General features: G+C 43.3%; 1 protein-coding gene across 6 annotated transcripts in view; it reads left to right on the top strand.

Annotated features, from left to right (window-relative positions):
* Nucleotides 1–17342, top strand: part of meis2a (Meis homeobox 2a) — a 275413-nt gene that overhangs the window by 243753 nt on the left and 14318 nt on the right. For all 6 annotated transcript variants that reach the window (XM_041812277.1, XM_041812278.1, XM_041812279.1 and 3 more), the window contains one exon: nucleotides 551–627. In XM_041812277.1, the coding sequence (XP_041668211.1) occupies nucleotides 551–627 (77 nt within the window). The remainder of the gene's footprint in view (nucleotides 1–550; nucleotides 628–17342) is intronic.

The raw sequence follows: 17342 nt of genomic DNA, 5'->3' as shown, positions 1-17342 counted from the left end.
AAATCTTGGCCAGGCTGTGGAGGAGATTTCACAGCATTCTGTTCTTTCAGCATTAGCTTGTATTCAGCTGCTCTCTATGAAAGAGCCACCACCAGGATGCATGTCAGACATTCAAGGAAAGATAAATGTATTCACTGCAAATCTGCTCCCACTCATTCTCCTGCTCGCTTTTATAAACGGATTCTCAGACACCACACGAGCTGAGTATGTTCAGAGCATATGTACACTATATGTTTGTGTGTGGGCGGGGTGGGGTTTCGAGAAGGGGGTTATCACGCTTGACAGTTTTGACAAACTTGTTCGGCCAGCTCTGACAGGTTTAGCGCTGAATCCTGTGTGGGTGGACACGTGCGTGCTCCATACTGTGCTAAGGGAGGGGCAGGGTTGGGTGGAGGTCAGGAGAAGGTGCAGTCTTGGGTTACACAATGCAACAAACAGGAGAACATATTGAATACATACAGTAATAGGCAACAGCCAGAAACCTGACTCGGAGCATGTGTTCCCTGAATACTTATGTTAATGTGTGCCTCTCTTTCTGTTTCTTCTGCAGCACCCATACCCATCTGAAGAGCAGAAGAAGCAGCTAGCCCAAGACACGGGCCTCACCATCTTACAAGTAAACAACTGGTGAGTCAAGATTTCCGCCTGCCCTATCTCCACCACCAGCATCGCTCTGCCTTTCATTTTCAAAAAGCCTTTGCCTCCCCTCTCGCCGCCAAGTGTGAAAACCGTTTATGTGCAGCCCTCCCTGTCGCATGCAGCGCACATACACCGACAACCAAGCAGGATGTTCCGCTGTTATCAAAAGAGCGGTCTTTGTGGTGGGACGCACATGTTCTGGCAGGGATATATTTAAAGGAGAAAGGAAAAGCATCATAAGCTACCCCACCCCTTCAATCCCAAAAAGCCATACCTAGCTAGCATCGCCACTGGTGCCCCCACAAAAGACATACACCCCCTCCCTGTTCTACATGAAGCTATATGGTGGATTAAGGTTTCGGTGGCCTGGCCAGCAGGGCCTTTGTAGATGGCTTAGCACATAACTGGGGGTGGTGGATTAAATAAAATGATCACAGAAGCAAAGAAATGATACAGGAATTACTTATCAAAATACTAGCCCAGGTTTTATCTGCAGCTTAATTTTGTTCAGTACATTCTCAGGGTGATGTTCAGATTAATTGAACTGACAGCTTCCTTTCAAATTTCCGGCAAGGTATTTGCACGGATTTCAGGTCTTACACAAACTTAATTATATGGAACCCCATTTTATCATTCTAATTCCATGTAGCGGGGGTTCTATTTACAAATGACAAGTCTGCGCCTTTTATTCACAGCTTTCCTTAATATATTTATCAAAGCCGGTTCATTTACAAAGTGCTCTATCTGTTGGGTACAGGCAGGCCGACATTAACGAAGCTTTTAGGTTTATCAGACTCACAGCCTGACAAGCCACCCGAGGGTCAATTGATTTTTTGGTTTCTGTGATACATTTTTTTCTCATTTTTCCTGGATCACAATGAGAAACATGCCTGGAGAATTAGCCTGGTTTGTCAGCCTTATCTATCAGCCCCCACCCTCACCATCCCCCCCCCCCTCCCTATCATTCTGACGTACTCTCTCCCTCTCTCTCTCTGTCTTTCTCTCTCACCCTTTTCTTTATTCCTTCCTAGCCAGGGGAAGTCAAGCTACTTAAATTGGCCACAGGAACCGCTGTTATCAGACTTTAATGCACCCTACAGTGTGGATAGCATTTCAATTACACCAGTAACCAAAGATTAGCCCCCGCTTGCCTGTTTCATGCCTCGTGCCACCGTTTCGGGACGCCACGCACCTTACCTACAGGAGCAGAAAATTGAGTTGCCTTGCCTGTGTCATGGTGATTAATGCAGAAATAGTCTGCAAACCTGGAGAGAGAGAGGGAGAGGGAGAAATAGACGGAGACAGAGATAGATATAGGAAGAGCCGCTGCCTTCTCAGAGGCCATGAAATCCAAGCCTGGCGCTGAAATGCCTCAGATCCATTTATAAAGAGGTCTCGGAGAATCTCATGCAGGGTAACATCCTTATGAACAACAAGCACGCACACATGTAAACATAGGTGGTTATGGAGCCATGTTTTAATGCTGCAGCAGGCATGTTAACAGAAACACACCAGGAATCAATTTTCACAAATAAAGTCATTAGAGAGGCTTAGACTCTGGCTGCTGTATCTTTGGAGCTTTCTGGGTCATTTTGGGCTATTTTACACTGAGGCAATTGAACATTTCCTCCTATTTCTAGTGCTTTTCAAGGCCGGACAGTAACATATTGCTCTGATTGAGGTGTTTTCTTGCTTTTTCTTGTTTTTTTTGTGTTTTTTGTCCACCCAGGAAGTAATGGAACTCAACCATAAGGTTGTCAAAGAAGCAATTCTTTAATACTTTTCAGAAGCGTGTTTCAATAAGCACCAAAGCTACATAAATCTACATCTTTTTGGCATGTTTTCAACCAAAAGTTCCTTTAACATTGTCTCAGTTGCACAAATATGTTGGCAGTATCATATCGAAGTTTCTGGTATCGCATCAGCCCTACTCTATCGTATGAAATTCCTGCTTCCTTCAAAAAAAAGCTCTTCAAATTCCTGGCTGGCCCCTTGCATTGTTCTGTGATTCTCTTTGATGCACGACCGCTGCCATGTTACTGGCCAAAGAGAGAGAGAGAGATAGAGACAGAGGTAGGGGAAAGACAGAAGCAGAGGATGAGTGGGAGTGGGGGGGTGGGCTGCCGCCGTCTTCGGTTTCCAGAGCTCTCCCTCGGGGAAAGGATGTGCTGAATCAGGGCTTTGTCCGCCGGCACAATCGCGGCCCGGCGAGGGCACAAGGGTGCTCTGTGCGATAGTCAATAGACAGTGCATGATGCTCTCTCTCTCTCTCAAACGTAGCCTATCAGACCATCCGCTCCAGCTTACACCTCCCTTCATGTTTACCTGCAGCTTACCTGAACTCTAAGGAAACAAACACTGACAACCTGATTGTTGCTATACCAGATTTTAAACTTTGATCTTCAACAACTCCAATGATTCTTTTTGAGGATTGGATTTTAAAGCGTTCTCAGTAAAGGTACCCAAGTACTAGCCAATCATAATCCCCTATGTTTTCTGTGTTGTGCTGCTACTACTTCAAATCTTAGTTCTGAATGAAGTAGTCATGATTACGTAACTGACTGTTATTAGTCAGATCAGGTCAGAATGAGAGCATATGCCGATTTGACACTTGGCTGTGCCAACCTTGGCCCTGCACTGCTGTGGCCTCCTGATGGCCATCCATGCAAATGGCCGCCCCTAATTTCTGGTCCTGCCGATGGGGTCCTGGGCACCCAGTATGCGTGAGCTGGATCGGGCCTGAGAAAGCGTGCCAGGTGCCTGTAGAAGTGCAGCTGCTGCTCCAGCAGCTGACCTGCTCTCCTGAGCACATCAGTGATAGACACATGGTCTTTTCAACCAAGATAATCAGTCTCAGATACCAGGAGTGCTAACTTCATGAATTTAAAGAAATCATCAACACTGAGCTCTGCAGGGTGAATAAGACAAGAGAAAATGTATTCATTCACTGCTTTTAAGTCCCCCTCAGACCAAAACCAGCCAAGCTTGGTCAAAATAGCTCTCAACACAACTCCATGATGAAGTCTTGTCCTGATACTATTGGAACAGTCACTTTATCGGCTATTTCCTTATATATCCGTTCTTCTCTCATAGCCTTGACAATGGCTTTTACTCACGCTTGGCAAACGCCATCAGCTCAGTGAAGCCTTGTCTTTCCATAAGGCTAGTCTTTTCCACTTTGGTATCATCACTTGCTAACTGGTGCTAACAGGTCTTATGTACACTATTTTTGAGTTTCCACTGTTGTAAGGCACTTGTTTGTGCTGTAATCCAGCTTGCTGTGCTAAGATACTCAAAGTTACACCTTTGTGTATTATTTTCTTACTTGTCATTATTTCTTACCACATGAATTAAGTTAGAGGAACCCAGAAATTTAGAGTGCACGTATGACATAATGATGCCCCCATTGAGTATTCAAGTACTCTATTACTTTAGGGATGCACTGATTGTAAAAATCAGGGCCAGTGTAATGTTTGATGTTTTATATTACACTTTAGCAGAATGCGGACATTGGTGCAGATGTTTTTTACTTCTTTTATTGTAGTGCAAACATTTTCTGTCCTTTTTTTTAAAGGACATTTTTTTGGGCTCATTTACCTCCATTATGATGAGATAGGTGAGGAGAGACAGGAAACATGATGAGAGAGAGTAGGGAAGACATGCACCAAAAAGCTCCAAGAAAACATTGATCCTGCAACAACTGCATCAACGACCACAGCATCTGTACACGGGTGCCCGCTCCAGCCACCAAGCCAAACTTGTACCTATCATCAGTCGTCTTTTACTATGAAGCTTGTTTATTAGGTCACATCTTCTGCCCAATAATAGATCTCTTCTCTGAATAAGTCATTAGGTGTGCTAAGTGTCTGCACTGAATTAATACAACACTACAGATTAACGTCGGCTGCTGACATGTATTTATGCCCACATTATTTGATGGTGGCTGATGTTTGTCAGAAGAGCAATATCAGCCCATACCGCTTTTACCTGCTCAAGTTCAAGGCATCCCTTGTCATGCAATTTTTTGTTTCTTTTTCAAAGAAAATGCTGGCAAACTTCTGTAAACATTGCCAGTGCTTTTGTGCCGTTAAGACAGTTTTCTCTTTCTTTATCTTTTTGCTACTTTGGGTTTAAATATGACTGAAAGCGACAGTTTTTCACAGCTTTTTCACTACTATCAATGAATTAATGCAGATGCATCAGTTTAAAAATGTTTGGTATCAACAAGTATGGAAACTTTGACAACCTTTATGACAGGGCACTCCACCAGCTTCGGTTTTAGGATTATATCATTAGCTGTTAGCTTCACCTGTTTGTAACCCACAACCCATTAGTGCTGTGATGCTAATAAGGAACAAAGCAAAAGGTTAAAGTCCACTATATCAGTGCTTTGGTGTTGAACAGATGAGGAGGAGGGCCTGATTATCCTGTTAATAGCGTCCTCTGTATGCGTGTGCGTATAATGCACATTATAACTAATGGTACCCCATGCTTAACCAGAACATGCACGAGATGTAATGTGTGTATACAGTGTGTCAGGACGCCATTAGTTGACCATTAAGTAGCGTGTTTACTCTGAGACAACTGGCGTCATGCTAACAGAAGCGGGGGAGTGGTCCAACATGTGATTGCATTTGTTTAAGATTGTGTTAGGAAGAGGTGAGGGCCATGTCACACACGGCATTCTGGGATAAAGGAAGTAGGTGAAACGGCAGGTGTCTATTCTCAGGGGGAGAAGAGTTTACAGTATCTGCCGTCGTATTCGCCTGCCTCAGCACCCTCCTGTTGTCCCGCTATCAGTCTGGGCTAAATGGGGCCTGACCGATTCCTTTCATGTGTCAGCGTCAGACCCAGCACGATGTGGCCTCACTCACTGCCATAAACGCACACGCCAACAAACTATCCTGCTTTCCCGCCGCACACATTCACGGCAAGCAGAACATGCAGGATTATTACACGGGCCTGAGAAATGACGCGGATGACAGATGACTGAGAGAAACAGCGTCTAAAAAAAGGAAGGAAATCGTCCCCTCATTATTCCCTCATCTCACAGGCAGCCGGTTGGTCATTTCCACGAGAAAGAGAGAGAGAGAGAGAGAGAGAGAGAGAGAGAGAGAGAGAGAATATGTCAGTTCTTGGCATCTATGATGACTGACTGCTGTGCCACTGGAGCACTAATAACAATAAAGAGGGCAATAAGCCACACTCTATTTTTACCTCGCTGCCTCTTCTCTACAGCCCAGGGGGGAATACATGCATAGACACAGACACACACAGGGGAAAGGCTCTAATTAGCGGCAGAAAGGAATACAATGAGTGAGTTATTAAGACACAGGGGCGGATCACAGCCAACCTTTGCCCCCTGTCGGAGCACAGGTCACATGATAAGGGAAGGATATCCGCCAGACGACGGCGCCAAGCCTGTGCCCACTGAGGAGATGAAATAAGCTGGATCTCTGCAGCCTATGGCGCACTGATTGTTTTTCTATCCTCATCTTGAGGACAAACTCCACCTTTAGGCATCATGTCACTCAATATGTATTTACTATATGCATGCATTAGCCTTGTTATTTGGTTTGAAGCTCCTGTAAATACTTGAAAATCTGCTGCACAGCCGGACTGACAGCTTGTCAAGATCAATTTCATGTTCAACATTAATCATTGCACTTATAATGCGCATTTATCTGACACATCTGGATATTTTTACGTATTACTAGCCTTGTTTTAAGTGCTTCATGTCATGGAATAAGATGTTTATCAGGTCTTGTGTGTTTACTGTGGCTTATTGGATGTGCAATTCTGAAAAATTGGACAAATGCACTTGATAAGTTTTGAATTGTGCAGTGTGTGCACAGGTGGTTTTAATAAAATAAGTTCCCAAAAGAAGGATACTGCAGTTTTAAATTGTTAAACTCTTTTCAACTTCAGCCTATCTACATATAATCTAGATTCTCCTCCCAGATTGCATCCTGCTGCAGCGCAGCATGCAGATAAACGAGTTTAGCTAGCTCTAAACTGACTGCTCTGCAGCCCTCTTCACAGCATGCTACCATCCCCTCTCAGATCCTCATGTTCCCTCCCTCTCCAGACTTCTCAAGCTTTAATTTATCCAGCAGAGTCTGCAGGTTCACATGCAGATTGTTAGTAACGGTCAAACACATTTATTTATAAAAATCTCTGAACAAGAAAGCGAAAGCCAAATTTGTTCCTCCACTTAGCGAAGCTTTTTCCACCCTCTTCCTCGGTCCAATGAGACACTAAGGAACACTGGCTTTTATGATTTTTATGATTTTTTTATGATCCTCTGGTTTTGGCGGGCGAGCACATTATGAAATACAAAATAATAACTAATATTTTCCAAATGTAACACAAAGCTATGAAGGCGGCCCAGCCGCCTGTTTTTCCACATTCTTCATGAGGATTTAAATCTCATGAATCTCTCACAGACTTTTGAGGTCCTTTCTCTCCCCTCCTTATGTTTCTGTCTCTTCATTTCTTCCTCATTGGTGGGCTAGTTGACTGAAGTTGCTGGTTATCTGTCTAACTTTGACCCAGATGGAAATGTCAGGCTTTTTTTGGCTCCAACCAGGGACTCCCGGCAGTGGCCATCTTATGCCCCCCTGGCTTTCTAAATATACAGCTGGAGTGTGGAGAGGTTGCGGCTGTGTTTGTGTGTTTATGCGTGCATCTATGAGTGTCTATGAGAGTCTGACTGAGTGAGAGAGACACTATCGGGGCGCTGCCAACACAGGCATCATGATCCCTCTCATTTAGGGACCGCTAATTGGCAGTTAATTAGCAGAATTGACTCTGTTGTCAGATCCCAAGTGCCAGCCCCCCTACCAACACCCCCTACCAGCTAAGTTCATTTGATCTGGCTGCTTTCTTGATGCTGTAATAATAATCCCATTTTATCTGTTTTGGAGGGGGAGAAGCGTTTGGAAAAACATATTTTCATTATTGGCACAGTAAAACAGAGCAGGCTCCCTGATGTAGCAGGTTTTATTTTCATTTGCAGTTGTTACACATCCAAATATCTGTTCATGGACACATACTGTACTCACGGAAAAGCCATGGCAGCATTAGGTGGCTAATGCAAATGGGCCTACTCCCTTTTTACAAGGCACCAGGGGCACATAGGGTCAAAGTGGGGCATGGATACCCACCACAGCCATGCAGCAGCCCAGTGCCCACCTCTAAATGAGTATTAAGTTATGAAAAACAGGTGCTGCTTTAGTAAAACTTGGCATCGTCTGGCAATCATGCACAAAAAATGATTTTTTTTTTTTTTTTTTTTTACTTGTTTTCCCATTACAAGACTCTACAAGGCGGTGGAGTTCTCCCAGCAAAGACGGCGTGTAAGAGAACGGAGCCAGACGAGGCGAGATAGAGCTGAAAGAGGCATTAGAGAGAAAGCATTAGAGAGGGATGGGAGGAGGGAGGTCTTTGTACTTCTCTGCTCCTTTTGGCTCTTTTATTCCTCAACGGCTTGGTTTTATTGGTGGGTCGTTTAATAACAAGGGCTCCGCGTTTGAAATAAAGTCGAGCTGCGTTTGCGTGGGCGAGACTACTTCTTTCTTTTTTTCTCATTTTAAGATGGTAATTTCTGCACTAGGGGTGAGAACTGGGGAGAGAGATGGAGAATAGAGAGGGTGAGAGAGCAAGAGGTTGAGAGTGTGGGATAGGGAGAATTCAAGGAGAATACAAGGGAGGAAAAGTAGGTTAATTTATTTCATTTGCTGGAAGAGAAAGAAGTTAAAAAGAAGAGGAGAAAAAATGGTTGGTGATAGTGAGAAGGAAAAGTCTAGGATGCTGTTTTCATGAACAAGCAGCTTAATGCACACGGGCAGCCACAGTAAGCCTGCCAGAATCTCCCTGTGCCTGAGGCCATCTGTGAGCAGAATAGCAATTTTATTACTTTGTCATTAAACCAATTTCACAGCAGTATTGTTTGTTAATGAGCAGCCGCAAACGAGCGAAGATGTCACGTACTAGAATAGCAGCAAGATTTGTGACCCCACTTCTCCTCCGTTTCATCCTGCCAACCTGCGCCTCATTCTTATTCTTCCTCTGCTCCCGTCTCCTTCCTTAGCATCCTTACCTTTCTTCTATCCTCCCATCTTCCCTAGCTCATAAAAGGGGGAAACTGCTGAAAGATAAAATGCAAAGTCTATACAGTCAAGTCTCTGTTTATGAGCTTCCATTTGCCTTTAGAGCTCATTGGGACGGATGGGTTTCTCCGTGGGCATTCAGGGGCTGTGCAGCTGGAAAGGCCTGCCATGTTGGACCTGTTATTTCGCTCTAAAAGCTGAACATGGGTGCCAACGGCAAGTGCCAACAGAGGGACTATGCGTCTGAATGGGTGCATAAGTCCTCTGGACTGTATGCCTTGTGATGTCATGCATTTTTTTGTGATTTTGTTTGGAGAGCAGGCGTGATCGCCAAATCTGTTTATTTAAAGCTCTTGTGAGGAATTTTTAACAGGTTATAAAACAGGCTGAAATTAATACCCATGCTTCTCCATGACCTAAAAAAGCAAACAAGACCATCAGCAACAAGATTGACAACTTCTGTATTGGATTTGTAATGCTTGTATGGCTGCTGCCAGCGGGGTAGGTGTCAGATGAACAGGCTGAAGAAAAATCCCCTTGTGTATGTTCAAATATTCACAATGAGTGGAACCTTTTACTGTCCAAAGACAGCAGGGTGAGTTTTTTTGTCTGGAAAGCTTTTCTCCTCTGTAGAGGACAATCAGGAAAGAGATTGCTTCTGCTTTGTCCACAGGGGGCGCCAACCTCAGTGCTAACAGAAGTTTGTCACTGGAGCTTTAAAGAAAAATGTACAAGATTTTCTGATCAGTTTTTTTTTTAAATGGGGGGGTATACTTTGCAAGTACTTGAAAAATGTATGCAAAAATGAGCAAAAGTTTATATTGCAATGCTCTTTTTGTCTAACCAGCAGAGGGCGCTGTCATTTATTGCCTTATCCTGTTCAATAGCTTAACAAGGAAAAAAAGCAACTGAGAAAAAATTGTATGCTGATGAAGCACACTCTGATTGCTTTTCACAGTAGCTTTGTAAATTTCATAAAACATACCAAAAATTTACCTTAAATACCATAAAGGCTGTTTCACATAACTATTACATGGAATGTATTTCACATCCATCTAAGCAACATCCCATAGACGGTGTTTTGGAAGGGCAGAGCCTTTCAAAAAAAATAAATAAATAAAAACTTGGAAGGTGATTGGTTGAACTTTCTGTCTGTTACATTACTTACAAGCCAATCAGAACAACAAAAATATGACATAGTAGGACAGCACAGCACAGCACCGTGGAGTTTACTTGTAGGCTCGACAGGCAGCCGTTATCATTAATTATCAGTGGAGACATTAGAAGAATTAAACTCTTCCAAGTGTGGGCTGAGGCCCCTGTTAGGCCCCAGAGGTCATATAGGTGGGCTGTTAGAGAAATTAAAGTACACAAAAAGGAGAAAAATTGTTTAAATGAAAAATGTTCATAAGATACTTGATTATATGTTGATATTTTTAGAAGTAGAACTAAAAAATGATTTAAAAAACATCCCGAAGATTTAATCTAAATTTCACCTTTTAGTTATTTATTTTGTCTGATGAACACAACTGATGTCATGGTTTCACCAGTAAGAGAATGGTAATAAAATATAGCTGACTTTGCAGATACCTGATCAGAACAATACAAAGGCTAGTGGCTTTTTAATTGTCAATTAAATCAATTTAATTTGAATCCCATAGTTGAAGGAGGGTACTGGTGGGCCCAGAAGATTTTTAGGCTTCAGACTGAAGTTTGTGAAAGGCTTGCAGTCCAGCTCAACCACGCCTGTAACTACCACTTTTTTCATTTGAAATGACACCGATTGGTCTGTCATTCTCTGACCGGGAAGAGAAGGTTGCAGATTGAAACTTTGCAAGATTGATCTGTCTGTTGACAGGCATGGAATCTGGACAGCCCTTGATTTAAAAGGTTAGCCAAAAATCTCCTTTGCCGTTTGCCCTTCTGTATCTATCTGTAGTGAGATAAATTTGAAATGTGGAATATTATAATGTTCAGAAAAATCCTTGTTGCCGTTTCAAAACATTGTAAAAGTTCTAAAGCATGATTCTAATATAAGTATTATAAAAATCATAAATATCTATAAGTTGACTTCTGATTTGTCTTTATAACATTTACAAAATTGAACAAAAGTGATAAAATAAAAGCATGGATCCAATATTGAGATACATACTTTATGGTGAGTTGTATTGCTTCATCACTAGCTCTAAACACTTTAGTTTTTGTTTTTTTCCACGTGAATCAGCTGCTTCGCCTATTTCCGTCTTTACAGCGAGTCACGCTGTTTATGTTTTTCCTCTGGAGGTCAGTTGGCACAGATTCTTGGCCTTTTCGTGGCGTCTGACTCAGAGAGAGACAGACAGAGAGACAAAAAGAGAGAGAGAGATAGAGGGGGGGGGATTTAAACTGAGACCCCAGAGGATCAGACAACCTGACAGAGTAGATTTGGAATAATTAGTTTTATCTGCTGGGGGAGATAGCCGGAGGAGCTGTGTGTAAGCCGCTGGGTGCTGCAGTGTGTGGATCTTAGTTTGTGTATATGTTTTTGTGAATAGGGCAGTGGGTGTGTTTGGGGCGACTTAAAAAAGGATAAAGGTGACCAGGTGTAACAGAATGGCCTTGAGGGTTTGTGTGGAAGTGTGTATTTTGGAGCCAGAGAGGACAGGAGCTCCTTCTTTGGCTGAGCTCTTTAAACTCCGTGAACCTCCTACAAGGTATTTTCTCTCTGTCCAGGCATGCTCGATCTCTCACTCTTTCTCTCTCTGTTTGTCTTTATCTCCCTCTTTCACACTTTACATTCCCCCTCTCTGTGTTTGGGTATACAGTAACAGCATGTAAATAAGCACGCTCTTCTATCTTTGCTTTGTTTGTGTGGTGTCATATTCAGAAAACAGCCTCCACTGACCTCCATTCCCCTCCTTAAAGACACAATGAAAGTGTTTTTGGATATGAAAGGAAGAGCGCCTTGTAATCACATCCCCAACAATGCTCCCATGTGTTATTCTTACCTGTTGTGTGAGCTGTGATTCATGGCCCCATGCCCTCTGTGGCTTTGAGATGCAGGCCAATAAGCCCATCATGGAGGACCCTATAAATCAATACAGCCTTTTGTTTGTTTAAGCCATGCGCTGCCCCAGTTCAGGCCTGTTATGGATGAGATATCAGTGAAGTCGGTGCCAAGCAGAAAAAAGGAGTAAGGGAAAAAGCTAATTGGAATGTGTCCCAAAATCTGTTGTATTCCCAATTCAGGAGAGGTGAGTAATAAACACTTCAGTCCCACACATGCTTACTCCTTGATGAAGTTATCAGAGCTAGCAGAGGAGAGGAATTAGCTGCTATTAGCTGGCGCTATAACATGCATTACAAGATGCAGAGATACAGAAGAGGAGCTGCAGAGAGAGAGAACAATGAGGTCTATATTACCCTAATCTAGGGTTTTTCCTCTCTTCTTGGGCTTATGAATATTTATCTCTCCCATTACCAATGATGATGTTTCTATTGGGAGACTGTGAGCATGTGCAGTGAGGGAGGGTGTCTTTTTCCTTGTAGTGGTTAAGGGCATGCTCCTGCAAACCCCACAAGACATTTCTGCTCTATCATCATCTTGTTAGACTTTAAGGAAGAGTTCCCTAACAGGTATGAAGTGGAGAAATGGCGGGAATTTCCACAGATAGTGTAAAACATGGATGTAGCCACAGTGATGTCACCCATTGAGGCACTTTGAAGCCTAATGATGGTGGTCGTGCTGTCTCAAACTAAGTTTGGGTCAACCAAACATCAGGCAAAGAGACAGAGCTGAGATGAGCTATTAGCCTTCTGGGAAAAAGCTACAAGAAGCCCGTCTGTTAGCCAAAGTAGTCACGCTCATTTTGTCGTAGGGATACATGATATAAATTTTTTTGCTGATATGTGATATGCTGAGCTTTACAAAATAATTTTAGCTGATAGCAATATTTCAGTCCTTTAACTTTGAGACCATTGTATGTCTTGAGGATGAACAAATTCCAGTCCTAAAAACAGACTCTAAAGTGAAAGGAATTCTGATGAATAAAGAAGAGGACTTCAGCTAATATAGGTCTATTGGTCCAGCCTACAACTCCACTAATATATGTGTTTGTATGGCCAATATTTACATCTGATAAAGGCAGATTTCTCCGTCCAAAATATCAGTTGTAAATATAAGCATAAACTTCCGTATGTGCAGATACTGATATTTTACCAATAATATTGTGCATCACTATTAAATCGCTTCTCTGAATCAGCTGTTAGGTGTGCTAAATGTCAGCATTAAATTAATACAACACAACAGATATGCATCTGCTACAGGCATCTGTTTATTCCCACAATATTTGCTAAAGTCTCCTGTTTGTCAAAAGGGCCGATAATGGTGAATAATAATCCTCTAAGACTGGCATTCTTATATATGACAAGAAGAGACAGATAAAATTGTAGCTGCTTAGTTTTTTCCCTCTGGAAGCCCGTCTTTATGCCATTCCAGTGATGCTATCCACACCTTCATAGCTCTTATGGAGGCTTTTCCAGTGAGCCTAGAATTTTGGGGACTTCCAGGGGACTTTAAAGATTAAATCCATCCAAGTAAATCCATTATTGGCCAATTTTTTAAATAAATTTTTCACCATTTCTGCAGCTAGCGGCTAATGCTATCCACTGTATTGTCAATTTTGTATCCCACAATGCATTGTGGTGGGCTGCAGAAAACCAGTGGCAGGCTGTTTTTCACTTTTTGCTCCCCAAGAGATGAGAGAACAAGTTTGTGCAAGAAAGTTTTAGTCATTATTGTCTACTGTGTCACTCAAAACACTCTTGGAGTTTTAATTTCCGTTTAGTTTTCTTCTTTTGTCTTCATAGTCCCATAACTTGTTTAATATTCAAGTGGCATTACTGCAGCTTGACTGAGCACCACAGGGTTGATGTTTTGCAAGTTTTTAAGACAACAAGTCCAGGCGAGACACAATAGTTAAAAATAGCTTAGAGCACAGAGGGTTAAACCGATGCATCAGTGCATCCCTAATTTTAACATTTACCAACTAGGCAGTGTTTGCTAAGACAGGCATGAGCAATTCAGACCACCATATTTTTCGAACAATGGTGTAAACATGTTTATTTCTGCTGTCAAAGAGTGCTTTTTATTATGGGTGTTAATGTGACTGTGAGCTGTAGAGCCAGCCCCCAGTGGACTCTAGAGGGACTGCATCTTTTCCTCTTTTTGCATGAGAAATCCAGGGTGATTTAACCTACAAAATAAGCCATTTTTTTGAGAATGATGCCATCAGTATTTTGGGCTTGTTACTGAACCCTTTATGTGAAGATTGCTGCTGACAGTATGCAGACCAAAATTCAAGCTCCATATTCTGCAGTCTAGTCTGAAGTGAATGTGGCTTTTGTGACTGCCAGAGATTGCTGTATTTGTTTCAGGCTGTCACATATGAAGGAGGCCAGTCAAAGCTGCACACAGTCAGTGGTAGAGCTGATCTGAGAGGTGGGGGGGGTCTTGCTTCAGGCCACCAGGCACATCAGAGTCCCTGTGGTCTACTCCACAGTGTCACTGCTGCTTCTGCCAGCACTCCCCTCCACAAACAACAGCTATTTATATCTCCAGCCCTGCTGCTGGGGCCTTTTTAGCCCTAAACTCCGCTTTCTGACCGTGCCTGCACATGTGTGCGCGTCTGCACGCCCCGTGCACTCATGCTTATGTATGTCAGAGCGATTATGTGCAATTGAAACTCCGATTAATTATTCAGGAGTGAAGTTGGAGGCAGGCTGGCAAAATTTGACCGATGATTTGCATGGTCACTAATATGTGCAAGACGCAAACATACTAAAGTCAGACACTTCATGGAAATATGCTTGGTGTGGAAACACTCACTCAAACGCCAGAGACACACTGATGAGAAGATGATGACATCCCAGTGGGAGGGAAAATCCCTTTGCAAACACTTAGACGCACACAGTCCTGGAACCAGTAGTCTGGCTCTTAAAGACTCCAAGTGCAATGACACCTAAACCCAGGATTTAGGGAATTTCAACAGTCTATCCATGAGGTTTAGGTGTCACTTTTTAATTGCTGTGCATTTTCACTGAATTCATGTGCAATAGAGCAGCAGCGATTTGGGAAAAAAGTTCCAATTAAAGAGAGACAGAGTAGGCACATGTATATATTTTTCAGAGCTGGGTGGTAAAACGGGGGCACCTTCCCTCTGCAACCTCCCACTGGCTCTTATTTCTGCTAATGCATTTGAGATCAGGAGCCTAAGTTCATGCTCAGAAGTGTACCCAAGCATGCATGTGTGTTGCATAAGGATGTTAACAGTGGGAGCCCCTCTTGGCAGCCCTTCTTCTTCTCCTTCTTTGAGCTGAACCCATTATAGTCGTATAAAAGGAGGGAGAAGAGGAGACGTTTGATATGAGGCAAAGGAAATAGATTGGCCTTATTTCCTTCCTGGCTGCCGCAGCGCAGACACTTGTGTTGCCTAGACGATGCAGCCAATTGACACTCAATTTTGTTTGAAATATCACGCCTCTATCATGTCATTATCAGCTTCCCCTGGTAATCCACAAAGCCGCCCTGTTTGATATCTGACAATAAGGGGAGGGGGGGAGCCACAGAGTCGGGGAATCTCTCTCTCACTCGATTACCGGGCGAGTATGGAGGGAAAAAAGAAGACAGAGAAGTAGAGATGGTGCTAAAAAGTCACAGGTTTGAATGGAAACAAAGATTCTACCTCAAAAAGGAGGCAGGAAAGAAGGAGAAAATTTGGGCAATAAGGGTGCCACTCTGCAAGTGAGAAAATGGGGCGATCTTGTAAGCACACCCACTCATCTCAGGAGGCCTGATGGGTAGTGAGGTTAATGATAGAGCTGGATTCTTTGTTTCTGCTCTCTTCTGTGTCTGTGCCAGCCTGCCAGTATGCCGATTTCTTGCTGGCCCTGCATGAAAGCAAGAAAGCCCTCACCCACCCGAAAGGTGAGGCGCTGAGGAATGAGCGCTACCTTCCAGCGCTGACGGCCTCTGTCATGCGCTATGTGCTGGAACCTTTGACGAAGGGCTAATATTGACATGTGTTAGATGTTTTCAGATGCTCTTCAAAGAACGCAAAACAGAAGTGTTGGTCCCTCAGCTCTCAGGCTGGCAGAGGATAGCTTTAGTGTACCTATGCACGCTAATAAGGTGTTCTCTTAAGGGAGGAATGAGGAGATTTGGATGAACTCTCTGCTTAATCCCTCGATCTGGCAGTGATATTCAAAAATAAAAACATTCCCGGCAGAGGTGTCAGGCTCTAAGGAAAAGGGAGGTTAATGACGGGAAATATGAGGGGGACTGTCTGGGAGACGGAGCGAGAAAGATGAGATGATCCCACCCTCCTACCCAGCATCAGAAAACAGGTAGAGCTAGGGCAGGTTAGCCACGCTGGGTTGCTACAATAAGGCCTCTTTCATACAGGTGTGTTGACGCCTGGGGCAGGCTTGGCCTCGGTCCATTCCATTCACCCTGGCTGATTTGAACAATAACTATCATATCTCTTAAAAGAGAAGGGAGGGTGAAGCGTCAAGATGGAGATGCCTGAGAGCTGTGTCGGGGCCAAGAAAAACCCCACTGCCGTTGTCAGAGCTTGTTGATGTTGTAGTGAGGAAAAAACGGGCTAGTTTTCTTCTTTTTTTTACACCCCCCTCCACCCCTCACTTTTTTTCCTCCTCTCCTTTTTCTCCCTCCTCTTCTGTGCCAGATTCAGTGTTTTTGTGCCGTAGGACAGAGTGTGGTGAGGAGACAGAGGAACAAAGTGCTGCTGTGTGGAGCAGCAGCTGCTGCTTGCCGGATCAAAGGGGCAACAAGCGTGGTCTTCCTGGCCCAACGCTGCTCTGGAGGTGTTTGACGGACAGTCAGCAGCTGGGGCCGCACAGCCCGCCATGCAGGGGTCAGGCTGCTGGACTGCAAGGCCCAGGGGTGACATGCCCCTCACTGGACAAGGGGGGAGAGGGGAGAAGGTGTTAGATGGGAGGGTAAATAGAGGGAGAGATGTCTATGTTTGTTTCCTTTGTTGTTTGTCTTGCTGTTGTAGGTCAGAGAGCATATTTTTTTTTACTGTTGAAATGGTGTCTGGCTATACTCACAAAAGGCTGCAGTGTGAAATAACCAGACTTTTAAAGTAATTTAAGGGTGGTGGTCAATAATGAACAACACTGTGGTGCTTTGTGATTCCAAGTGCTTTACAATAATACAGTCGCTGTTATTTGAATGATGTTTTGCATCGAAATAGGAATCTTCAGTCATATTTTCAACCAGTAGGAGAGAGCACTGGCAGAATATGTTGCATTTGTGCAATTTGGAGGCATACAGGAGGCTGCTTGCATTTCTTTGGTAATTATAACCAAGGAACTATCAAATTAATTTTTTCCAGAATCCTATCACAGCAAAAAAAAAAAAAAAAAAAAAAAAAATCCTTTAAGATGGTATGACCCTATTATCCCCGATTCAAGCCTTTCTAAATGTAAGGTGTAGCCATACTGCGTTATCAACTGACATCAAATTAAGTCTTCAAGTAAGCTTACTAGCTTCAACCTAGTTAGCTGGGTAGTTTTAAATGTCCCTTGATT

The sequence above is a fragment of the Cheilinus undulatus genome, linkage group 18, assembly GCF_018320785.1.
Source record: "Cheilinus undulatus linkage group 18, ASM1832078v1, whole genome shotgun sequence".
Classification (NCBI taxonomy): Eukaryota; Metazoa; Chordata; class Actinopteri; order Labriformes; family Labridae; genus Cheilinus; species Cheilinus undulatus.
Note: the sequence above shows the minus strand (reverse complement) of the source record. Positions and strands in the feature narration are given on the sequence as shown.